We start from the raw sequence: 27125 nt of genomic DNA on the forward strand, positions 1-27125 counted from the left end.
AATAGAGAATGCTCTCCTTATCTACAGAAATGTTAAACCAAACAATAAAATTTAATGAAAATTATATTGCTGCTGTTGAATCCTGTAAGAAGTGTCAGATACTAAAGCAATAGCACCAGCATAAGGAACTAGATGCATAGATAAGTTATTTTAAAAATTGTGTAGAAAGTGTATCAGTCTCTATTAATTTCTATCGGATTATGATTGGATGCCTGGGATGGAACACACTGAGAATGCCACACGAAAGGCAGACTGCAAGAATCAGGGCAGACAATCCCGCAAAACTGGCGATTTAGTCTATAATTAGATTCACCAAGCCAGTAACAAAGGAGCTTCTGCAGTACCACACTGGTTAACCGGAAGCCAAACACAGTCCCCCTTAGCCATTCCAGCCCTTGGCTCCCATCCAGACAAACAGGTCTAATATAGTGAGAGGTTACTGAAAACCCAGTTCACCATATGTGAAGTTCTGCTAATCAAAAGGATCAGACACTTTCCCCCAGGTCAGTATGTATCGTAGATCTTACCCAGATATCATGCTGTCAGCCAATCCTTAGTAAACAAACTAAAGATTTATTAACAAAAGAAAAGGAGAGTTATAAATCGCTAATACGTTCTATACATACAAATGATTGCAAGGTCCTCATATCAGGTTTGTAGCAGTGATGGACTAGACTGCTGGCTTGCAACATTCTCTCTGGTAACTTCCAAAAGATTGGATGGTGCTTAGGCCATAGTTCAAGATACTCTTTTTAGCTGTAAATCCATTGTCCAGAGAATTGGAGCAGGGAAGAGGCAAAATGGAGATGTCTCAGGTGTCTTTTATATCCTCTGCCATATGCATGGAAATTTACTGTCAGAAACAAAGCCCACAGCACCTGTGTATGGAAAGTTACATGGAGTCCAGGGTCACATGAGCATATCACATGCCCCTACATGTTTTGCTGAATCACAGGGGGTGGACATTAGAGTTGGTAGTTAAAGGAGAGAATGTAGTTCTCCCGCAAAACTCTCATTCTTCTTCGAGTCGTGTCCCTGTGGGTGCTCCGATTAGGTGTCAATATAAACCTAAAGTGGAGCACCCAGAGGGACACACATCTCAAAATACCTCCGTTACTGCACAAGGTGAGTAACTTTCTCTTTTTAAAATGTTAATACTAATGAGGACTATGAGGATTAATGCTCTAAAGAGTTGGGATTTTTGCTGTCTTCCTCATTAAAGTGTTTGTAGACTAATTGAAATATGTCTGGCCTTGACAAGTTTGTTTCGTAGCTCAGGTGAGTCTACGTCTAAAATATGTGCAGTGGACATCATTTCTTTTGAATCAGACCACATAGGAACAACCATACGGTGTCTCTCTGTAATTAAGGTTATAACCGGGGGTCTGTTTAAGACTGATTTTCAGCTCCGCTGGTACTCCAAAAATAAAATGCTAACATTTTCAAAATTGTATTAGAAAGTCTCAGCAGGTAGAAGAATTTTCCCAGAAAATGTCACAGATGCTGAGGATGATTTTGAGAAGTATCAATATATTTTATTTGCTATCTTCAGACAGCCATTATTGTTTTTTAATCCATGTACACACCTCAGTTATAATAACATGGTGATAAGTGCTTTATAAATGATGATAGGTTGATTAGGTTGATTACACAGATTTTTACATTGGCTTGTGCAACAGACAGTTTAAGGACAGTCATAGTAAAATATTTAAGAGTCTCATTACTTGAAAACTAGACATGGATTCTCAGTTATTGGAACTGACTGAAAAGAAAAGGCGGAAAGTAAATATATTCTCCTCTGGCCCCAGCTCTGAAAATTCTCTTTCAGTGACAAAAGCAGAGATAATGGAATGAACTATTGCTTGTGCACAGTGGGGCTGCCAACACCGAGAATGTGTGACATTCCTCACAAACATTTGGGGTGATGTACAGCTTGTAGACAGTCTGTTTCAATAAACTCTTTCGTCAAAGCTACTTAAGGAGTATGCATGTTGGTTTTTAAAACACGTTTTAATAAAACCAACCAACCAATCTGGGAAATTCCAAAAAACTTTCTTTCAAAATCCAGTTGAGGTTTTCAGGTGACAAACGTACTTACCTATTGCACTATTTTCAAACCTCTGAAAAACAAAGAAATGAAAGGCCAAGAACATCATGAAATCTGTACTTGCCACATAATTACTTAAACACCCTGATCCTGCAAACACTCATACACCGGCTTAAAATAAACCACATGTATGAGTTTTGCAGGATGTAGGCCAGAAAGTATTCTTAATATAAAAGAATATTCTATCATGAGACCATAACCTTAACTCTGACTCAAAATAAATACAGTTCTGTCATCTGTGATCTCAAAATACAAGCTCAACAGCTGTCCAAATAAATAATATAAAAATTATATATGTGTATATGATCCTAAGAGCACCCCAGTGCCAGACAGCACACTGTTGTAATGCTGTGTACACAAAAGGTAGCATGTAATATATCACTGGCAAATTAATAAGTCACTGATCATTAATATTTTTTGTGATTTCTGTACGGTTCCTCCATAAAATAACTTTATATATGTTGTGGTGATATGTGAGTAAAATGTGTTTCAATCAGACATGTCAGGGAGAGTTGATAAACTGGAGTTGATAGACCAACACCTCAAACCAGGCATGGCCAAATTCATCAGGCTATTCATTTGTATTGGAGGTTACAGGAAGAGCTCATTTGCATAGTAAAAATCACCAGGAGGGGAGAAACCAGCATGGAGTCTAGACCAGACAGCACAGCATCTACACCTAACAGGGAAAAGGAACTTTATCTGGGAATACCCTTTAGAGCAGTGGTTCTCAACTAGGGATACGCTGAGGACTTCCGGCGGGTACATAGACTCATCAAGATATTTGCCTAGTTTTCCAACAGGCTACATAAAAAGCACTAGCGAAGTCAATACAAACTGAAATTTCATACAGACAATGACTTGTTTATATTGCTCTATATACTGAAATGTAAGTACAATATTTATATTCCAGTTAATTTATTTCATAATTTTATGGTAAAAATGAGAAAGTCAGCTATTTTTCAGTAGTAGCGTACTGTAACACTTTTGTATATTTATGTCTGATTTTGTAAGCAAGTGGTGTTTAAGTGAGGTGAAACTCTGGGTTACGCAAAACAAATCAGGGTCCTGAAAGGAGTACAGTAGTCTAGAAAGGATGAGAGACGCTGCTTTAGAATAATACTGGGCTATACAGAGAGGAGACAGAGTCCCTAAGTCACCCTTCATCTGAGGAGACAAAGAAACTGAGCTCTTTGAGCTCTGTGAAGGATGCTGGCAAGGCGCTGTGGAGAGAAACATGTCTTTGAACGAGACAGTCTAGTTTTGTTAAATCAGGTTTTAGTTTTAGAAGTGTATATGTACTTTTGGGTTTTTTGTTACCCTTTCCATCTTTATTCCTTATCCTTGGTATCACTTAAACCTATGACTTTCTAATACACTTGTTTTACTTTTACTGTAAACCATTTTAGTGTTTTGGTTACAATACAGTGTTTGTTGACCCCAGTTAAGGTAATAAGCTGCTGCATGCTATCTCTTTAAGGAAGCAGCAAACGTAATAGCCTCTGAGTATTCACTGAGAGGGCAGAAGACTGCAAGATACATCTCTGAGGAACTTGGCAGTTGGGTTTCTCTGATTGCTATCTACTAGGCCAGCAGTTTTCAATCTTATTAAATTTGCGGACCCTTAAAAATTTCTAATTGAGGTGCGGACCCCTTTGGAAATCTTAGACATAATCTGCGGACCTCCACAGAACACAGGTTGAAAACCAATGTCCACTGCTAGGCAAAGTTTAGACTGGCAGAGTCTGAAGCGTTTGCTGGCTGGGCAGACAAGCTGGCGTGTCAGGGAGTTGACACATACTTCAGCAGCAGCAAAACTCTCAACTGCTGAGTCTGAGATGTAGCACAGTAACGCGCAATTCCAGGAACCCCACCTGGTTGTCACAGTGTACATTGTGAGTGGCACAATAATCAGCATCAATGCAAGTCTACATATATGCATGATTGTATCATATATAACAACATTGTGCACTTTTCTGTTAAACTACGTATTAACCTTATTATCAAGAAACAGCTGTGTGAAGTACTTGACCAAAATTTTGTTCTGTCAGTTGATTTAAAAAAAATGTACTGATATTTTCCACTTAACAATATCACTTTTAAAAAATCAGATACAAAAAAAATTGATTTAATAAAAAAATCTTACATTTAAAAGCAAATCGGTGGATCAGAGTTAAAGCTGTGCTGTAATGAAATATGCATGTCTTTGTACTTGTTGTGAATAATGTGTTTGTTATGCAGGCAGCATAAGATTTATGATGGCCTTAACTTTTCATTTCCTTGCTTTTCAGTACTTTCATTTTGTAAATGATGTGCTAGGTACTTACATTGTTGTCACCTAGTAACCCTAGTTATTTTTTTTAAAGTCTTTCAGCTTTGTAATAGTAATAATAATAATAATAGTCCTGTAACATTCTTCACTGGAAGATCTCAAAGCACTTACAAGGTAGATTCATTTTACTGCCCGTATTTTACAGATAGAAAAAACTGAGAGAGAGAGAGAGCGAGTTGCTCAAGGTGACAGAGTCAATGACAGAGCTGTGAATAGTACCCAGATCTCTAGACTCTCAATCTGCCCACAAGACCACACACCCACATCTCTATCTTCCAACCCCAACCCCTTCCAACCATATTTTTAGAGAGGTTCCAACATTTCTAGCCCTAGGACTTTCTAATGACATAGTTAAAAAGTCATCAATAAAAGTCAAAATTTACAATGGTTATCTCACACTCTTATCTGAGATATTGCAATTGTTTCTTAGTGTGAGCAGCACAGTGCATTAACTCTTGGCAAATGCTATTTTTTAATGTTAACCATTGCAGCATTGATTTAAAGCAAGCAGAAACATCCTAGATGGTTGCTGCTTTATTGATCACTCCATATCCATGTTACATTCCACCATATAGCTGCTACATTTTCAATTTTTTAAAGAAATCATGTGTGACAAAGTTCCTGCTCTACCTCGGTGGGTCTGGCGCTTATTGGTGGATTTGCTTGCCTTGCTTGCCTTCACGGCAGCCCTCAGCTTGGCCGTTTTTCTGAACCCACAGTCCAGGTCGACTCCTCCTGTGTCTGACCAGGAGTTGGGAGGTTTGGGGGGAACCCGGGCCCACCCTCTACTCCAGGTTTCAGCCCAGAGCCCTGTGGAATGCAGCTGTCTAGAGTGCCTCCTGGAACAGCTGTGTGACAGCTACGACTCCCTGGGCTACTTCCCCATGGCCTCCTCCCAACACCTTCTTTATCCTCACCATAGGACCTTCCTCCTGGTGTCTGATAATGCTTGTACACCTCAGTCCTCCGACAGTCCGTGTTCTCACTCTCAGCTCCTAGTGCCTCTTGCTCCCAGCTCCTCACACGCACACCACAAACTGAAGTAAGCTGCTTTTTAAAACCCAGGTGCCCTGATCAGCCTGTCTTAATTGTCTGCGGAAGGTTCCTGATTGTTCTGGAACCTTCCCTGTTACCTTACCCACAGAAAAGGGACCTACTTAGCCTGGGGCTAATATATCTGCCTTCTATTACTCTCCTATAGCCATCTGGCCCGCCCCTGTCACACATGTTTTTTCTTGTTGGTGAAAAGTTACAAATTTGACATTTTCATACTGAAATTTTCACTCTAAGAAAAGGTACCGGTAGTTTTTTGCATAGGCAATGCATAAGAGGGGCATGCAGGGTCAAGTCCTCCCCCCCCCGATTTCTGCTTGGCCTGCTGGGCGCAAGGGGGGGAGGGTTGTCCTCCTTCTTCTGCACCTGCTCCCTGGCATGCTCAGCACCTGTCCATGGCAGCTAGGCCAGGTGGGGAGTTGAAGGAGTGGGACCAGCCACTTCTCACACAGGCTGCTCAGGGTCACTGCTCTGTGCAACATTGCGGCTGTTAAAGAAAATTATTAATGCTGATGACTTATTAAGATGGACAGCTGCCGTGATACCCTGTGCACTTCAGTGAACTTTTGTACAACTCTGTCCTAGGAGGGCAACATGCTTAAAAGACACTGGGGGGGGGGGACCACTGGAATGAAGCTTGTATTTCTCACAAGTAATTAAAGATCTTGATAGAACACTTGTGAGTGATTTGCTCTTTCCTTTACCTGTGGGACAAATATGATCTCTTCTAATTCAGTATGGATTATTGCTCTGTGTCTGGGTTTGTCTACACGGTGGGATAATGCTTTAGATGGGGGTGTGATTTCTGAATAACCCTAAAGTGTTACACGTTAATTGGTCTGTACAATCCCTGGTGGTGTGCACTAACAGTTGCATAGTGCATTTTAGTGTACTGTTTCAGATACACTACATTAAAGCATACCAGCAGGGTCCACATGGACTAATTAATGCACAACATGTTAGTGCGCATTAGAAATCACACTCCTCACACAGCACATTTTCCCCCCTTGTAGACAAGCCCTCTGCTTATATATAGTAACGTATTGGGAATCTAAGAAATTGTACTCCAGCTGCCTTGTGCAATTACTGTGTTTTTTTTCTGGTCAAGCAGTGCAATAGTTACCTCTTTCTTCCATTTATCTCACCTCTCCAGTCCTCACCATAATACTAGAGCAACTCCCAAGAAAAAACTTACCAGGACAGGGTCAGCATAAGTGGACATTGTTCTTCCATTTTCCTTAGAAGTTGCTTGCTTTTTATTTTTAATTTTTTTAAAAGAGTAACGTTTATGGAAGAGAAAAACAAAACCCCAAAGAAAACATTTTGGTTTATTTGTAGATCTTTTTTTTAAAAAAAATTAAGACAATCCAAAGCAGTTTTAAAAATGTAGATATTTAATATAAACATGTATTACCCACAATGGAAATAGATTACAAACGCTCATGGTAGGAATCAGGATTTCACAGTGTGATGCAAAAAAGCCTCTTGTCACAGGGCTAAGGAGACAGCCCTTTGTATCTCCACAGCAACTGTCTAAATTCAGCCCTTGGGCAAGGGGATAAAACTCCACTAAAGCCGCTGGAATTGTGCTTGCTTACGTGAGGCATGAATTTGGCCCATTGTGTATCTATCACATGACTTAATAGCTCTCTAGGTTATTTATTCAAAGTGCTCATTTGGGAGCTGAAAGTTCTGGTCTCCCATTGACTCCAGCAAGAAATTAAGAGCTTCTTTGGACTCTTCCTCCCTTTACTAGTGTAGTTCATGAAGGATTTCATGGATTACATGCTTGAAGTATGAAGGAAAAGGAGACAAATGGTAGTCCATTTGATTAAACTGGTGCCCCTACGCCCCATGGCATCCTGGGCTCACATTTGTATTTTAGATAAGGCTGGTCTTTTCAAGGATTTATTTTAAAAACTATATGTCTGAAGATCCAAGCATTTAAGGCTAAAGATGAATACTCAGATTGTGCATCTAAAAATCTATGCAAGCTATTTTTAGAGACGTGATTTTATAACTTCAGCAACATACTAATGAAATATTTTTGAAGCAAATTTTAAACTAAGGTCCTGTAGACTAACATGTTCTGAGTAAATATTACAGTAATGAACAACTATTTTGGGGTATGTCTACACTGGCAGAGTTACAGCGCCGCTTGGAGCAAAGAAGGGAAACTGGTGTTGTGTGTTCACGCGGTGAGCTACCTGTGCAATAGCGTGTTCATAGTTGCAGCACTTGCAGCGGTATTTGGAGCGGCGCACTCTGGGCAGCTATCCCACAGAGCATCTTTTCCTCTTCTGCCGCTAAGAGTTGTGAGAAGGCGGAGGGGGTCGCGGGGCATCCTGGGTCCTGTCCCAATGCCCCCATGATGCATTGCTTCGCATCCCAGCAATCCCTGTGCTTCCGTCCACGTGTGGCGCCATCTTTCAACAGTTTCTGTACTGCGCACTCTGCCTCTTCAGTCTCCAGGAATGGATCCCGAGCTGCTGACCAATATGCTGCTTGCTCTGACTAAAACATCATGAGTGGCAGTGGAGTTATTCCTTAAACTACAAAGACAAGAGGAGTGCAACATGGATCTCGCCACACGTACTAGCTATGACACAAAATTGCTTGTGGCATTCACGGAGGTGCTGACCACAGTGGAACGCCACTTTTGGGCTTGGGAAACAAGCACTGAGTGGTGGGATCATACCTTCATGCACATCTGAGATGACAAGCAGTGGCTGCAGAACTTCCGTTGAGGAAAGCCACATTCATAGGACTGTGTGATGAGCTCACCCCATCCCTGCGGCGCAAGGACACAAGAATGAGAGCTGCCCTGCCATTAGAGAAGCGCATGGTGATTGCACTGTGGAAGCTGGCTACTCCAGGCTGCTACCGATCAGTCACTAACCAGTTCGGAGTGGAAAAGTTGACCGTTGGACTCATGTTGACGGGAAGTGTGCAGGGCCATTAATCGCATCCTGCTCTGAAAGACCGTGACATTGTGGATGGCTTTGCACAAATGGGATTCCCTAACTGCAGAGGGGTGATAGATGGCACACACATTCCAATTCTGGCACCAGCCCACTTAGTCACTGAGTACATTAATCACAAAGGGTATTTCTCAATGGTTTTCCAGGAGCTTGTGGATCACCGTGGGCGTTTCACAGACATTAATACAGGCTGGTCCGGAAAGGTGCGTGACGCACACATCTTTCGGAACACTGGCCTGTTCAGGAAGCTGCAAGCAGGGACTTTCTTCCTGGACCAGAAGATCACCGTAGGGGAAGTTGAAATGTCCATTGTGATTCTGGGCATTTCTGTTGCTTTGCAGGGCTCTGTTTGCTTCCAATGAATAGATTAAAGATGGCTTTCAAACAAACACAATTCTTTTATTAAAAAACAACAACCGGAGGAGAGAGTCAAATAAAAAAAACACATCAGCAGTGAGGGGGATGGGGGAAGGGAAGGTTCCAGGAGGAGGTGGGGTCCTGGAACGGCTAAAGATTTGTGTATGTCCAGAGATCATATCCAACCTTCTTCTTTGGATTACAATGTAGCGGGTACTGTACTTCAGCAGGGCCAAACTGCAGAGGGATGGGTGTTGAGTGCACTGGGTTTTGGGAGTCCGCAGTGCTGGACTGTGAGGGAGGAGGAGTCGAATGCCGCAGGTATAGACTGGAGCCAGGAGGTTGATAAGAGTGTGTTGGCAGTGTCTGGAGGGCGCATGGGAAAGAGTTTTGCAACAGCAGCTGCAAGGGAGGGGGCCGCAGAGCTGCTCGGTTTGCAGAGCTAGTATCGCCTGGAGCGTGTCCGGTTGTGCTCCATAACGTTTAAGAGCTGCTTCATGGCTTCATTCAGGTGCGCCGCATTCTCCTTTTGGTCCCTCTTCTCGCTGTCCTGCCACTCCTTCAATTCCTGTTTTTCGGCCATGAAGTGCATCATAACATCACGCAGAAAGTCCTCCTTAGTTCTTCGTGGCTGCTTTCTAATTCTGCGCAGCCATTCAGACAGTGATAACAAAGAGGGAAGCTGGGCTCCCAAGGTCATCTCTGTGAAGCCAAAACGCAACATTTTACAGAAGCAGTATTGTTTGCAACATACACAACACTGATTCAGTGATTTAAAATGCAGCCAGTACTCACACACCTGTCACTAACTGGCTGACCCCAGGCAAGCACACATGAGCCACAAGACCCCCAAAATGCCACAGGGGCCGGGTAAATCAGTATTCCCAGACTCTATTGTATACTGGGCACTCTCTCTTGGGGAGAGCCAGCATTGTAGGTGGGGCCTGATAATCATTCCTGTCCCCACATTTTCCACAGGCTATGCTCATTATGGAAGATATCTAATTGCTGAAGGTGAGCAGGGAATCAAGAGAAGGTCTTCTCCAAGACTGCGGCTTCTGCCCTGGCCCTAATGTGGCTTGCCTGTGTGCTGCAATGATCTCTCCCCCCCAGTGATGGCACAGTGGTGCGGGAAAGTTACCGTTAATGGGGCAAGAAACAAAGCAGGTCTGACAAAGAACCTGCGGCAGCAGATTGCCTAGTATTTCCATGAGAGTTTTGTGGAGATCTCTGAGGCAGACTCCTGTGAACTGAGGGAGTCAATCAGCAGCCTGTTCTGCTGCTCATGATGGTATGTTCATCATACAGACACAAGCCTGCTTTCTGCAGCCCTCCTGCCTCCAACAACTCACTTCAGCGATTCCCCAAATCAAATCCACTTACGAGTGGCCTCCTCTCCTGTTTGCGCTTCGCCAAGCTCTGACAGCTGTGACTGGCTAGCCTCCAGAGTAGAGAAGAGCTCCTGGCTGCGCGCATCTCTGACCTCCAAGTCATCCTCTGCCTCTGGGTCCCCCTCCTCCTCTACATCCTAGTCCAAGATTTCCTCCTCCTGTCTCGGTCCACACTCGACTGGCACACAAGCCACTGAAGTATCCACTGTGGCCTTCACAGTGGAGGTGGGGTCGCCACCGAGTATTGCATCCAGCTTTTTGTAGAACCGGCAGCTCATGAGCACAGCACCGGAGCAGCGGTTTGCCTTCGCACCTTGTGGTCAGCGTTGCGCAGCTCCTTCACTTTGACCCTGGACTGCAGTGTGTCCTGGTCATGGCCCCTTTCTGTCATGCACCGTGAAATCTGTCCATAGGTATCATAATTCCTATGGCTGGAGAGCAGCTGGGACTGGACACCCTCCTCTCCCCAAATGCTTATGAGGTCCAGCAGCTCGGCATTGTTCCAAGCGGGGGATTGCATGGTGCATGGAGCAGGCATTGCCACCTGAAAAGATTCGCTGAGACCACTGCATGCATCACTGAGCAAACAGGAAGGGATCTTTCAAAATTCCAAAGGAATGTACGGCGTAGGATGACCGTTGGTCACCTGAGGGCAGGGCAGTAGAGTTCAAACAGATGACCAGAGAGGCAAAACAGGCATTGTGGGACACCTCCTGGAGGCCAGTCGCAGCCCTGTAATTGACCAGGGTTTTCTACACTGGCACCGCAGCACTCGTCGGGATGGGGTTTTTTAAAGCCCTGGAACCTGCGCAGTTTCTGCACACTAAGCGGCTTGGCAGTGTGTACTCCTCGGGAGTTACAACACAGAAAGCTGCTTTACTGTGCAGAAACTTGCCAGTGTAGGCAGGGGCAGTAAATTCAGAAACTGACAGTATATACCTGGGGGTTGGCAAATGCCTGTTAAATGGCTTCATTACCACTTGAATGGCTCTTTTACAGTTTCAATGTTGTGCTAATAGGCCTGGCAGGCTGGAAGCCTTTTTCACTTTTAAGTACTAGATCCCCTCCAGAGGAAGACTCACCAGGCTGCAGCAGTCAGTCCTGGTGGGAGCCTGCAGGAAGGATCAGAACAGGGATAGGAAGAGATGGAAGGGAGGACACTAAGACCCAGGGGTGCCCCAAATTTTCAGGTGCCCTACACAGCCTTGTATGCCTAAGGATGGCGCTGACTTTTATGGACACAGTGTACCCAAAAACACTGGGAAAGTCATTATTTTAGAATCCGAACTGCACATGAAAAGTGGACAACAGACGGTTGTTTTTCTTATGCCAAGTAGTGTATTTTGTTAATATAAAGAGATATTGTTAGCATCTTTCATCTAATATTCACCCAGCCTCTGTACTGTATTTAATAAAACTAATACAAATAATAAGATTGTATTTTTCATAAAATTACATAATTTTTCTTTGCTGACTATCTAATAATCTTGGTGGTTTTGAAAATAATGTTTTTAATAAAAGGCCAATTGAATGCAAATTAAGAATAATGCCACTGTGTGTTAAGAGACTGAATAGCCACCTATCACCAGGTAAATGTGAAACTGTTGGTAATATATTATTAACACAGGGTCAAATTTTGCTATCAGTAATATCACTGGGTTTACTCCAGTTTTACGCTGGTGTAATAAGGAGCAGAATTTAGACAATGCACGTTAATTAGTCAATTATGCTTAGCATTACAAGCACGAAACTTTTGCAAGGTTAACTAACTCTTCCTTGCACAAAAATCATTCTTGCTGATACACACTTTATTCTTGTGTCAAACTCTCCATGTGGAACATGGAACTGAAAGAAAAGTGCTGTTCAAAGAAGAGCCTGGTATCATTATCAGATAAGCAAATTAGTTGAATGTCACTTTAACAACTGTAATTTTGGCTGTTGTAGTATTTCTTCCATGCTCCATTGCTTTATTCTTTACTCTTAAGGTTCCTGTTGCTCCATACTGAATTTCTTAATGTCACTTTCTTTCTATCTTTTTTTTAAAAAATAGAGTTTCTTTGAAGGACAGTCTGCACCCTGGGACTCAGCTAAGAAAGATGAAAACAGAATGAAGAATAGATATGGGAATATCATTGCATGTAAGTGTTGGCAGCATAATTGTAATACTTTGTTAACTTCCTTTTAGCGTCTGGGAGACAAGGTGGGTGAGGTAATATCTTTTATTGGACCAACTTCTGTTGGTGAGAGAGCCAAGCGTTCCAGCTACACAGAGCTCTTCCTCAGGCCTGGTAAAGGTACTGAGGGTGCCACAGCTAAATACAAGATCAAACAGATAGTTTAGCATTAGTAGTTAGCACATATTCTAAGGGACCATTCAAGGTGAAGTGGTTACTGGCTCCAGTGACAGAGAAGATAATAGTGTTGTCCACAGTGATAGGAAAGATCAAAAGCTCAACTTTTGACCATGTTGAGCTTGAGTTGACAGCTGGACATCCCTGAGGAGATGTCAGAAACACAAGCCACAATTTTGGTGTAGATGACAGGAGAAGGGTAGATCTTTGGGTCATCATTGCAGAGATGTTAATTAAAGCCTCATTTGTGAATGAGATTACCAGTATGGAGGAAGAAGAGGAGGGGCCAAGTACAGAGGCCTGTGGGAGCTGAGTGACAGTTGGGAAGAGGAGGATCCTCCTAATGAAACAATGAAATAATTATTAGAGATGTAAGAGGAGAAACAACAGAGGGTGGAGTTTCAAAATCCTCCTCTTCCTAACTGTCATAACATAAATAACACTTCTTTAAATTACACTATTATGCAGGACCTTAATGCTGACCTGATACTTCTCCATGGAAAAATAACACACATAGGTCCCTGGTGTATAGAAGACTAACAGACATGGCTGTTGATGTTGCTAAAGACAGAGTTTTATGTTACAGGGTGTAAAAGGGTACTCACTTCTTGAGTCCCTCCGAGAGGCAGGGTGCAGTACCACAGTCCTTTTTCACCCCTGGCACTTTCTGCAGGCTGACCTCGGTGGGTCTTCAGTGGCTTGGCTTATTGGCCAAGTCACAAAGTCGAAATGAACCTCTTCTGGCATATTAAAGAGTCTAATAACTAAATAGTCTTTTTGCCCTCTGGTCTTCAGCCCTGGCTTTGGAACCTTTAAATTCATCCCTTTGTTTGGGATCCCCAACAGGATCTGTCCCCTTCTTGGGGTTTACACCATTTTACCTGTGGCTGGTTGGGAACCTGGGCCTACAAACTATTCTGGGTTCCAACTCTGGGACCCTGTACACAGCCACTCACTCCAATCCATCACTGCTGTTTCCCTGGGCCTCTTCCTACCAGGCCCTTCTGTCTATAGTCCTATATCAGAGCCAGTTTCCTCAGGTTCTTCTCTATCTCCATGCCAGAGAAGAGCACTCTTCTCTCCTCTGATCCCCACCAGGAACTGACCTGCTAATGCCCTGCAGCCTCTTTTATCTGAGCCTGCTGGGCTCTGATTGGCTGTTGCTAGCCCTTGGAGGACCAGGTCTTTCTAGCTTCCCAGATGGCTACGTCAGTGAAGCCACTCTAGGCAGGCCTTGAGAAACCACCTTTGCTGCTCTTTTCTTCCACCTCGCTCTTCCTGGGGCAGAGTTTAGTAGGACTGCAGGGCCTTCCACAGGGAGTCAAAAAAGCCAGCTACATCCCATCACACAGGGTAATTGACACAAAGGTAGTTTGGGTATTGTCCTACTGGACGTGTTGGAGACCTATGGTACTTCTTTATAGATAGGGGAAGCCTGTTAGTGAAAATAATGAATGTGATGTTTAGAAGGATACATTAGCTGCATATTTCTTTGCTTACAATGTTTGTGTAGATGGATACCCTTAAAGAATCCTAAATGTTTTTTTAACAAAATTTTTCTTTGTGAGAGTATGTTGCGTAGAAATATATGCAATTGGTATAATTATTTAGGTATAAAAATGCCCAGAGTGCAAATAAGAACAGGTTCTTAATAACAGAGATATGGAGATCTGTATGCCTTCTGTTCCTTTATAAAATTTTATCTCCTGACGTGACAATAGATCCACATTTTTAGTCAGAGTTTTGCTGCATCAGGCACCTCTTTTAATGTGTTCTAAACAGCCTGTCATTTTGGGTTCCCAGCTGAAATAAGTAGAAGACTTGTAGCACTACAGATCTGGGGTAAAGAAGTGATGACTAGCAAAGGGAAAACAAGTAAAAGATACTTGATGCATGAAACAATTATAATTACAAGTAATACTGGAGACTCTCTAAGGGGGCAAATGTTACTTTAGATTGTTTGCATCTCAACTTACTTTTAATATGTCATCAATATTTAAGAAACAGAGATAGTTGGATGGAGATGAGTTGTTATCAATAAAACATACTATCTATGTGGCAGTAAGAATTTAGAATAATACAAATTAAAATTACAACACATTATTTCTGTTGGGGGCAACATTTTTAAAAGAGCCTCTAAAATTGGGCCCACAAATTTGCTGTATGTTAATTAGTTTTATGCAAATGGTGTAGTTACTGATTGGAATTACCTGAATCGTACATGGGCTTTGTGTAAAGAAATGGGTACGTGGCAAAATTGGGGAGAATAATTTTAGAGGTCTACTTTTAAAATTGAATCCCTATGTTATTATCAAAATATTGGCTTCTGCTTTTAAGGCATTTAAAAAAGCCACCTCTTTCTACATGGTATTTAAGAAGTTAAAAGTACTATAGATGGCTTAGATGCCATATATTCTAGGTATATTTTTTGCAGTGAAACATATGTTGTTTTAGAATATGAGTTTAATGTAGGTTTTTCAGCGCTTTTATCCTCTCTGTTTAAATCCTCCAAGATGCCATCATTATGCTATTGTTTGTAGTCAGTATTGCTTTGTAAGGAAATTAAAGCAATAGCACCAAGCTGCCAACACAGAGGGAGCTTGTCAAAGTAGCAGTGTACATTACATTATCCAGGTGATGTAAATTTAATTAGATACAAGCCTGCCCCATTCACAATGAGAAGGTGGCTACAGCAACTTGTGAGCTGCTTCATCATTATGCTAAATGCTGACCACTATCTAATCACCTATACAAAATGTGTTTCTTCTTTATTAAATGTAAATGTCTTCTTTTATGTTGTTTCCACGTTAAGAACCAAAAAATGGCTTTGAAACTGTTAAATGAATCTTGTGCTTGGGAACATTGTTGTGTCTGTATTTACTGTACAGTGGTTACTTATGGGCGTAGGTGCCGTAATATTCATTTGTCCCTTAAGAAAGATTTCGGTTATCTATAATAATTCATTTTTAACTTACTGCGGCCTGATCAAATGAGAAAATAATACTGACCAAGATTTTCAGAAGTGACATGATTTTGGGTGCCCAACTTGAGATGTCTTAATTAGGGGCCTGATTTTCAGACACAGCGCTTTCTGAAAGTCAGGTATCCATTCATGTGTTTTAGAGGGAAAAAAGGGCACACAGAATCACTCATCACTTTTGAAAATACTGGCCACAGGCTGGTGTGTATGTGCATGTGCACATGCATAAGGAAGGGGCAGGATGAAATGCTCATGTTCATACTTAGAAAGAAAAATTAATTTCAGCATAAGAAATTTTGAAGATTGAAGTGGTTGGTGGTGTGATCAGTGCAAAAATAGGTTTGATATCAATAGAGGGTGACTGTAACACACTGACAATGAACTTGAAATGAGACTGTTTAAAAGCTTTGAGGAAAGTAGTTAACAGCAGACTGAAGGATAAAGGAAAAATGTAAAAACTCAGGTAGTCAGCCTCGAGGCTATTTAAGAACAATGTGTTATATGCACATATAGCTTGTGTATCTCTGAGTCAAAAAGCTATGTGATTAAGCGCACACAGAAAAAAGTGCCTGTTTTAGATTTGTTAAAAAAAATCCTTTAAAAATAAGAAAATGGGCCCAAACCACACAAATACTGGCTGGGACTTTCAAAGAGATCAAGGAAGTTAGCCACCCAAATCCCATAGAAAGTGAATAAAAATTGTGTAATCCTCTTTCTTCAGCTCCTGTAGTATTCCTAGCCACTGTCCATGGAGCATAGTACTACTAAGTAAAATGCAGATGTGAAGTAACAAGGGGAAAGAGATTATATGAAGATAACTAAAGATATGAAGCTAAATAAATTTTTTAAGTCTTTAAATCTGAAGCTGCATGTGTGACTGAAAGCTGGCCATCATGGAGAGAGTGGAGGAAAAGAAAGCAATGAAATAGCAGAGAAGTTGATGGACATTTAGCATTGGACTTTACCAGGCTTTATCACTTGGCCTGTAGGGAAAAACAAGGAAATTTATATTCTTAAAATATTTATTTATTTATGAGAAATCTAAGTGTGGCCTTCGCAGAGATTGAAATCATAGAGGAAAAGTCAGCAGGTAACTTGAAAAGCTTGAGCAAAGGAGGTCAGTCGAGTGGCAGGTTCTCTTGACGGTGTTTTAAAGGGAATAAACATGAAATCATGGAGATACGGAGGAGGATATTCAATACTAGTCCAATCCAACTCCCATTGAAGTCAATGGGAATCTCTCCATTGACTTCATTGGGAGCAGGACCAGGTCCAAAATCTATAAGCCAGCAAACGTGCCTGAAGATTGGAAAGTTGTTAATGTGGTATCTTTTTTAAGCAAGATCCTGGGAATTAAAGGCCTATGACCCTCACCTCAGTTCTGAAGAAACCAGTTAATAGCGTAATTAAGTATACAATAGCACAGCACCTGGATAAATATAACTTGATAGGTCAAAGAAGGATGGTTTCTGAAAGAAAAAATCAAGCCTCTTCAGATTGTTAAATTCCTTTGAAAAAGTGAATAAATGAGCGGATAAGAATGACCTGATGAACATAACTGACCTGGATATTCCAAGATTTTTTGATAAGCTCCCCCCTTGGAAACTATTAATTAGAATAACAACATAAAAAGGACAAATGTGTAAAAACTAGCTAAGTAAGAATCAATTGTTGGGAACCTTGGGTTGGAATTTGGTTCAGATTTATTTAATATATTAGGACTAGAGAGCCTCTAGGGACAACCCGTAGCTCCAACACCCTAGGTGAAGCGCTGAGAAAGAACTGTGGCTGTGAGAATCACCAACCCTCTTCGCTCCAGGGGCGCAAGATGGGAAGGAACCAAGGGACTGCCTACTCCCTGCCATTCCCTGTCCATTCTCTTACCTTAGCTATCCCTTTCCCACCCACTTGCCCTGGCAGGAGGAGGTAATATGGGACATGAATCCCTGCTCTCCCCTGATACTCAGAGCCATAACCCCAGTGAGTATTCCATTGTCCTGCAGGGTGATGAGCTTGGATCCTGCTCCTTTCAATAGCCACATATTATTTCATTATTTATTTCTTTATTTCTTAACTACAGTAGAGATCGCCCATACAGAAAGCATTAGGTGCCCTAACAATCACTTACACTTACAACAACCTTATGATAACCACCTAATAGCACTACGTACTCAGATACAGCTAACACAATAACTTGGCCAGCAAGCAGCACTCATTAATAACCTTACAGGTAACACATTAACTCAGATCGCCAATAAATCCAAGCAACAGAAGAGCCCCTTTCAACCCATTTCCACACACCCCAGGATCATACCCTCAACTTTTCCTCAAAATATTGTTAAGCAAACAGCTCTTCCAGCCTGGCCAAAAAGTCATCAGGTTTGGGATATTTTGAACTAAGAGGAGGAGCAGGTTCCAAAGTTGCAGGGCCCTCACAGAGCACACCCTGCCAGCAGTTTGCTCTCTTTTGTAATGAGGGGGGAATCTAGCTCAATCACCTTGCCGACTGAGGAAGCATGGAGACAGATGCATTGGACCAATGCATAGCTGAACCCTCAGAGATTTGGGTGGGGAAATGGATGGTAAATTGATGAAGTTTGCTGATGGCCCTGAAGTGGTTGGGCCAAATACAGAAGGCCTCAATGGAGCAAACTTCAATGGAAACACATTGTTTTGTATGACGAACAGCATTTGGACCAGTGTACATAGAATTTACAGCGGATTGTGATGTTGTTTAGATGCATTTAAATTCATTGGACAGTTGGATGGCAGAGGAAATTCAGTTTGGATAAATGCAAGATAATGCAAAATAGGATAAAAATAATTTGAACTTACATAAGTGACATAAACTAACAGACTCTGAATTTTTGGGGTTGACTTAGGAAAAAAAAGCCCAAGAACAGTTCAATGGAGATGTCTTCCAAATGTGCTGCAGATGGTTTAACGACAGATAGAATGATCGGGTGCATAATTAAAATCAAAATAAAACCGTACAAAAAAGTGTAACGTAATATTGAACTATGGTCATGTCTTGTCCAATTTTGTCCCCTTGTTTTGTGAAAAATATCCCTGAGAGTTAGGTGAGAAGGTCCAGCGAAGAGTAGCAAAGAGAGTTAGAGAGGCGTGGCAGCACTTGCATATGGTGAGACTGCAAAAATTAGTATTAATTTGCCTAGAAAAGGCAAGAACTTTTAGAGACTCCATTGTGACTGTTGTAAATTATGAAAGGGCATACTGGAAAAAATCATCAGCTCTTTTAAAAAAAAAATGCTATCCCACAGTATAAGAACAAGGGAATACTTGTTTAAATGTGGTTCCGGTCTGGAAAGTAGCCATGTAAACATGGCATCTTTTTACTCAATATCTTTTAACTCCACCCTTTTAGTATATTCAGAGTCATATTTGCTTACTTTAATGATCAAAGTATGTGTTTATGGGGGGAGAAGAATGGTTTTTGTTTGGGGCTTTGGGGGGTTGTTTTGTTTGGTGGTTTTTTTTAACTTCAGTTTGGCTTGCAGAGCCAACACAACTAAAAGAGAGAGAGTGAGAACTGAATACTATTCCATTTTGTGCTCCATGATCAACTGAAATATGCTTATGCATACCCACTGAAGGCAATGGGAGTTTCATAGGTGTCACTAAAACAATAACCTGAAGACAAGGCAGCTGCAGAAGTGTCACTGTTAATTCTGCAGAACTTTCTCACTGGTGATGATGCCCAAAATAGGAAGACCCCAGCCTGCACTCTTAGAGCACAAACTAAGATTACTTGTTTAATCACAAACTGATCACATATGGAATATGAAATTCACTGAAAGAAAATAAGTGTGCAACTCCACAATATCTTATTTGCTAGGATCACTTTTCAGAGTAGAATCTCACTTCAAAATTAATAGCTGTGGCATTAGAATAAAGAAAAGGAAATTCTCTTTTATACTGTGGCAAATCTGTAGAACTCATTACCGCTAAAGGGCAGTTGCTGTACTGACAAAAGGGCTGGATAATTTATGACCTTTAATAGCATATCAATAAAATAAAAGCAATCAAATCTCAGGATTGCTTTTTTTTCTTTTCTTTTTTTCTTCCTCTATCCTCTGTTGCATCAGTTGTTAGCTCTGGCCAAAGGTGAAGTACTGAATTTGATTGATCTGTTCTGGTATAGCAAACCCTAAGCTCCTCTCCATAGGGAGCAAGTGCCAGATTTGTTTCCCTGAGAGATGTCTAAATTTCTCTCTAATATTCTAAATTATTTCTTCACGTGTATGTCCCATTCATGGTTTAGGTTGGAAATGCTGGCTCCACCCCCCTTACTGTTAGAGTAAGTTTGAATAGTTTCCAGAGTAATCTAGCATTTCTCACCCAGGAAAGGACAACCTCAGTTGAAAAATGGCATGGGGGAGAAATGGGATATTATCCAAGATCTGAAAGTAGGTAGAAAAGTCCCTTCCTCAGTTCAAAAGAAATCACTGAAACAACATATAGAGGGAGTGAAACTGATTTTTCTTTAAGAATATATATATGATATACCAAGTTATTTTTTAGCCTTGGTTGTTTTGTCTCTTCAAATAATGATCTCCCACAAGACCTTGTTATATTCATTACATAATCACTTTGCACTAATAATGGGAGAACTTTGCAAATGACTGAGCTTTTGACAGTTGAATGCAGTTAAATGTATTAATGAAAGGCAATTTGACTGTTGCAAAAACTGTTTCACATCCTCTAGGAGGAAAGGGAAGTGGTGGCAGTGGTTTGAACATCAGATGTATTCAGCTCCAAAATCATTGGGAATTATGGGGTTCATAAATGATTGAAGTGCAAAGTGGAAAGGTTTTACTGTATATATAACATCTGATAGCTCATTTTGAGCCAAAACCAAATGACAGGTGCAACTTGAAAAGTGCAAACTTTGTAATTGGACTTTAAAGTAATATGTGTATTAAGGGTTTCTTTCTGAATGTGACCTTATATTTTGTGACAATTAAAAGCACACCAAACTACTTTGTTTTATCTGTTGTTCCCATTTCAGATGATCATTCTCGAGTGAGACTGCAGCCAATTGAAGGAGAAACAAACTCAGATTACATCAATGGAAATTATATTGACGTATGTATACTGATGTAGTAAACAAAGTTAACATCGCTGTTCAGCTAAACATGGTCCATGTTATCTTTACACTTTATTGACCATTTCTTATAGCTAGCATAGCTGATCACAGTTTTGGCTGCCAAACATTACTGGAAACCACAGTCATGGGAACCCACATATGCAATAAAGAAAAAATAAAACACCAAATATTTGCCAGTGAGAAAATGAGTTCAGTCATTTCTTGAAACTGCCACACTCTGGAGTGAAATTTTGCCACCAACATTACGTGGCTATTTTGCCTCCTGATGCTTATGTGGACCAAGGAAATGTTATTTACATTGTCTGTCAACAACTTGGCATAATTTCACATTTAAAAGAAAGCTGTTCGCATATTAATGTGACAAAACTCTGTAATTCCTAATTCAGTGATTTGCAATCTCCTGTCATTGCTACACTTTTAAGTTGCCTTCAAAGTATAGTCTGCAGCTGTTAACCAGTACTTCTAATGCAAGCAAGACATTTCATTAAATATGTAGGGTCTTTAATTATTGAAGACTGCTTCTTTGTTCATTCTGCATCATGTTAACTTAATGTTTTACATTAGAATAAATTCTTTAAGAGACAGCATGGGTTTTGGTTGAAAGGATCAAATCAAAAGTAGAATTGAAAATCAAGAAAAAGTCAACACTGTCTAAAGCCTGAAATCTAGAGATGGAAACTTCAGTAATTTTAATGTTCATGGGGAACACTAGACATGAGAGTACAGAACAACTGCTGATTCTTAGGCAGGCAGCAGCCTACATTCAGTGATTTCTTCTTCCCCAGTGACACCTTTTAATGAAGGTGTCACAGTCTCCGGTTCAGACGTGTCCACCAGGTCTGACAAGGGAAGTTAGTAGATTTTTTTCTCATACAATATAGAGCAACCAAATTAATCCTTATTCTTATATAACAATCTTTGGGTTATCTCCTTCTAATGATAGTTAGTAATATGTTTCAAAGGCAGTCAGATTAGGGTTATATTTCTACCCCATTCTTTACAGTTTCAGAAACTTAACACATTAACCATGAGGTAAAGATAAAAACAGAAACATTTCCATTTAAAAGAGTAATAAAATTGTAGACAGAAATTTGTGTAATAAAAAGTAGAGCTGGACCCAAATTGAGGGGTTGGATTGGGATTTAAATTCAAACTTTTTCCAAGGTTCAGGGTTGTTCAGACTTCAGGTTCGGGGTTTAGTTGCTTATGTATAATTCAAATTATGCTTTGGATCCAGATCTGAACATCCACAAAATGTGGCGGAGGAGGGTTTGGATCACGTGCTCTTGTTCAAGACCCTGATATAATGGCTTCATATCATGTCTTCCTGTGCCAGAAAAAAAAAAAAAAGCAGAATGAATTTAGTGGGACAGCTGTGGGAGCACAGAAGACACTACTGGTGAGGGTTGTGGGCCTAAAGCTTCCCATTCCTTAGAAGATAGCTGTAGTACAAAGCATCTAAGTTTCTTTGGATCATCAGAAATCACTAGACAAAGTGATCATAAACAGGGAGACACTGTGGTTGTTTATTAGCAAGAAGGTATTCAAGATTCGGTTGTAAATGGCAATTTGTCTGTCCTTGGTTTCACAGATGCAGACGTGCAGCCTATCTCATGCAGGCAGATTGTAATAGATGTCATATCAGAACAATGGAGTTACAGTGGGAATGGCAGCTTCATAGGCATTGGCATGGAAAAGGCTCTGTTTGTATCACGAGACATTCCCTTGAACTAAATCTCCCAGTGTCTGTTTTGTTGGTAGTCTGAATGAATCCAACCCCGCAGCTAGTAGATGATGCTCGGATAGAGAAATGCCAACTCTATCCACCGTCATACAAATAAGTCTCGATCCTTAGGCACTCAAAGTTTGCCTCAGAATGGCATATAAAGGAACCACTTCAGTAGTTCTTGTAACATTTTCTGTTCTCCAGGGTTCTTCAGATTACTTCAGTCTTGGTGCCTCACTTCACTCCTTACCTTTAACACACTCTGCACTGGCAAGTTGATATGGAGTATGAGCTATAACTTTATATTTCTTCCTTTTGTTAGTTGGTGTCATAACCTAACCATTATTTAAAGCTTTTGGTATTAATATTGTTATGACTGTCTATAATGATGTACTGTTACATGAGTTAAATCCTTGGCAATAATCCTGTAGCATCAGAAACAAAAATACTATACAAATTCTGTTGTTTCTAGTTTGCATCCTATCAAGAGCCAATATTCTTTGTTATAAAGAATGCAAAAGTTATTAGTGCTGATTGCTCAGCCAGCATGTGATTAAGTTTCTCTTGCCTTCACAGAAAGAAACCAAGAATTACTTTTCAGTGTAATTCCTATTTAGAGCTGGACAAACTGTTTACACCAAGACATTTCTTCATAGATTTTACCCTTTTTCTGTTCAGAAATAATTTGTGAGCAGACCAGAGGGCACAGAGAACCTCTTCCCTCCCTAGCACACACACGCAGCATCCATGCTGACTATAAATCTAGTGTTCTCTTAGCTGCTAAGCAGGGAACTAGCATTGCACTCAGCAGCACTTCACAGCTCGAGGGCTTGGGGATGTGTCCAGACTACCAAGTGCACCTAAGTTTATGTTGCTCCTTTTCAGAGAAGCCAGTAAGGAACTTCCAAAACATACTAAGTCAGTCCTCTACCTACGCACTGCGCAAGCCAATAGCTATGGGACCCTCCAGTCCAGACAACATAGCTGCTTCTTGTGCCCCCGCAATATGCCTTTCATTGGAAAGGCCAGAATTTGCTCCTAATATGTAACTTTTGTTGTTGTGATATTCAGAAGGGTTATGAACACTAGTCTCTATGACATGACAATCATACCAGCACATGATGGTGCATTGCATTGCAAATTGACTCAAAACTTTTTTTCCATTTTTTTAGGGTTATCACAGGCCAAATCACTACATTGCTACTCAAGGTAAGCTAATCTCACTTTATATATTTCTTGCTGGTTGTGTGAACAAAAAACTACAAACATTCTTGTATGATGGTTTATACTCTGTAATACATATTTTTGCCACAATAAATACAAAATTACTCTATGAACCCAGATATGGCAAGCAGCTTTAATTCAAACTCTCCAAATTTAGTAACTCAACTTTAGTGTTGAGTTGTATATCTACCCTTACTTTTGGCTTATGTTACTCAGTAGGACTTGCTAAAGGACAAATAAGTAGTGAAAAAGATGACAGGCAAAAATTTCAAAAGTGCCTAAGTGACATAGGAACCTACTATCGGAGTTAGGTGCCTAAATATCTTTTAGGATCAGGTCTCTATATCCTATTGAAAGTCAATGGAACTTAGACTGCTAAATGAATTAGGTGCTTTGGAAAATTTTACCCAGCAGGTTTTAATACAGGACCTAAAAACGCACTAGACTTGCAACACTTTGAAAAGAAAATTGAATTTCTGAAAGTCAGATAAAAGAAAAGGAGAACTTGTGGCATCTTAGAGACTAACAAATTTATTTGAGCATAGGCTTTCGTGATCTACAGCCCATGTCATCGGATGCATTCAGTGGAAAATACAGTGGGGAGATTTTATATACACAGAGAACATGAAACAATGGGTGTTACCATACAGACTGTAACAAGAGTGATCAGGAAACGTGAGCTATTACCAGCAGGAGAGTGCAGGGGGTGGGGACCTTTTGTAGTGATAATCAAAGTGGGTCATTTCCAGCAGTTGACAAGAAGGTGTGAGGAACAGTAGGGGGGGAAATAAGGGGAAATAGTTTTACTTTGTGTAATGACACATCCACTCCCAGTCTTTATTCAAGTCTAATTTAATGATTACTGGTTCTGTGGATGAAGGGAAAGCAGTGGATGTATTGTTTCTTGACTTTAGCAAAGCTTTTGACACGGTCTCCCATAGTATTCTTGTCAGCAAGTTAAGGAAGTATGGGCTGGATGAATGCACTATAAGGTGGGTAGAAAGCTGGCTAAATTGTCGGGCTCAACGGGTAGTGATCAATGGCTCCATGTCTAGTTGGCAGCCGGTATCAAGTGGAGTGCCCCAAGGGTCGGTCCTGGGGCCGGTTTTATTCAATATCTTCATAAATGATCTGGAGGATGGTGTGGATTGCACTCTCAGCAAATTTGCGGATGATACTAAACTGGGAGGAGTGGTAGATACGCTGGAGGGGAGGGATAGGATACAGAAGGACCTAGACCAATTGGAAGATTGGGCCAAAAGGAATCTGATGAGGTTCAATAAGGATAAGTGCAGGGTCCTGCACTTTGGACGGAAGAACCCAATGCACAGCTACAGACTAGGGACCGAATGGCTAGGCAGCAGTTCTGCAGAAAAGGACCTAGGGGTGACAGTGGACAAGAAACTGGATATGAGTCAGCAGTGTGCCCTTGTTGCCAAGAAGGCCAATGGCATTTTGGGATGTATAAGTAGGGGCATAGCGAGCAGATCGAGGGACGTGATCGTTCCCCTCTATTCGACATTGGTGAGGCCTCATCTGGAGTACTGTGTCCAGTTTTGGGCCCCACACTTCAAGAAGGATGTGGATAAATTGGAGAGAGTCCAGCGAAGGGCAACAAAAATGATTAGGGGACTGGAACACATGAGTTATGAGGAGAGGCTGAGGGAGCTGGGATTGTTTAGCCTGCAGAAGAGAAGAATGAGGGGAGATTTGATAGCTGCTTTCAACTACCTGAAAGGGGGTTCCAAAGAGGATGGCTCTAGACTGTTCTCAATGGTAGCAGATGACAGAACGAGGAGTAATGGTCTCAAGTTGCAGTGGGGGAGGTTTAGATTGGATATTAGGAAAAACTTTTTCACTAAGAGGGTGGTGAAACACTGGAATGCATTACCTAGGGAGGTGGTAGAATCTCCTTCCTTAGAGGTTTTTAAGGTCAGGCTTGACAAAGCCCTGGCTGGGATGATTTAACTGGGAATTGGTCCTGCTTTGAGCAGGGGGTTGGACTAGATGACCTTCTGGGGTCCCTTCCAACCCTGATATTCTATGATTCTATGATTCTATTCTATGATTCTATGATTCTAATGGTGTTCAGTTTGCAAATTAATTCCAATTCAGCAGTCTCTCATTGGAGTCTGTGTTTTTCTTGAAGAATTGCCACTTTTAGGGCTGTAATCGAGTGGCCAAAGAGATTGAAGTGTTCTCCGACTGGTTTTTGAATGTTATCATTCTTGATGTCTGATTTGTGTCCATTTATTCTTTTACGTAGAGACTGTCCAGTTTGGCCAATGTACATGGCAGAGGGGCATTGCTGGCCCATGATGGCATATATCACATTGGTAGATGTGCAGGTGAATGAACCTCTGATAGTGTGGCTGATGTGATTAAGCCCTGTGATGGTGTCCCTTAATAGATATGTGGACACAATTGGCAACGGGCTTTGTTGCAAGGATAGGTTCCTGGGTTAGTGTTTTTGTTGTGTGGTGTGTGGTTGCTGGTGAGTATTTGCTTCAGGTTGGGGGGCTGTCTGTAAGCAAGGACTGGCCTGTCTCCCAAGATCTGTGAGAGTGATGGGTCGTCCTTCAGGATAGGTTGTATATCTTTGATGATGTGTTGGAGAGGTTTTAGTTGGGGGCTGAAGGTGATGGCTAGTGGCGTTCTGTTATTTTCTTTGTTGGGCCTGTCCTGTAGTAGGTAACTTCTGGGTACTCTTCTGGCTCTGTCAATCTGTTTCTTCACTTCAGCAGGCGGGTATCAGCAGGCGGGTATTGTAGATTGACAGAACCAGAAGAGTACCCAGAAGTTACCTACTTCGTTGCTTAGGCTTCGGTTTCAGTCCAGGACAATGGGCTCGGGCTTTGGCTTCAGTCCTGGGCCTCAGTGAGTCTAATGCTGGGCCTGCTCTCTAGCTTATTTTGGCGGACTCCCTGAAACCTGCTCACGGCCCCCCAGTGGATTCCGGACCTTTGGTTGAGAACCACTGTACTACAGTAGAGCTTCTTGTACTTCCCTATGGATTTGAAACAGTTTGAGTTACATCTGAGTACCACATTTATTTTAAGGTGTACATGCTCTTTTCAGAGCACCAGCTAGGACAAAAGGTTTAATTTCCCATGTATTGGATTTAGAAAGAAATGTGTACCTTTTTAATGACATACTGTTGAGACAGATGAAGATCATAGCCAGCCACCTCAAATAAGCGTGCTTCCTCTGACTGCTGCTGCCACTTGAGGAGCCCAATCTATGCAGCCTCCAACCCCTAGCCCTTGGTCTTACCAAAGGGAGGCTCTTTCAACTCTTCCCCCCATCTCCCCGCCCCCAAACCCACTATTGCTAGTTCCAAATGTTCTGCTCCTTCATTGCAGTCTCCAGGGTGTGAAATCATTGGGACAGGGTACATCAACTTGACTCCACCCAGGAAAGTGTGATCGCCACTGGCCTTAACATCTTAGGGAACCAGGGGAGGCCATTTAAACTTGCCACTGCGGCCACCCAACC

General features: G+C 41.4%; 1 protein-coding gene across 9 annotated transcripts in view; it reads left to right on the forward strand.

The window, feature by feature from the left end:
• Window positions 1–27125, forward strand: part of PTPRM (protein tyrosine phosphatase receptor type M) — an 835052-nt gene that overhangs the window by 739051 nt on the left and 68876 nt on the right. For all 9 annotated transcript variants that reach the window (XM_073331568.2, XM_073331567.2, XM_073331560.2 and 6 more), the window contains 3 exons: window positions 12272–12359; window positions 20582–20658; window positions 23579–23615. In XM_073331568.2, the coding sequence (XP_073187669.1) occupies window positions 12272–12359; window positions 20582–20658; window positions 23579–23615 (202 nt within the window). The remainder of the gene's footprint in view (window positions 1–12271; window positions 12360–20581; window positions 20659–23578; window positions 23616–27125) is intronic.

This window comes from Lepidochelys kempii, chromosome 2 (assembly GCF_965140285.1).
Source record: "Lepidochelys kempii isolate rLepKem1 chromosome 2, rLepKem1.hap1, whole genome shotgun sequence".
Lineage (NCBI taxonomy): Eukaryota > Metazoa > Chordata > Testudines > Cheloniidae > Lepidochelys > Lepidochelys kempii.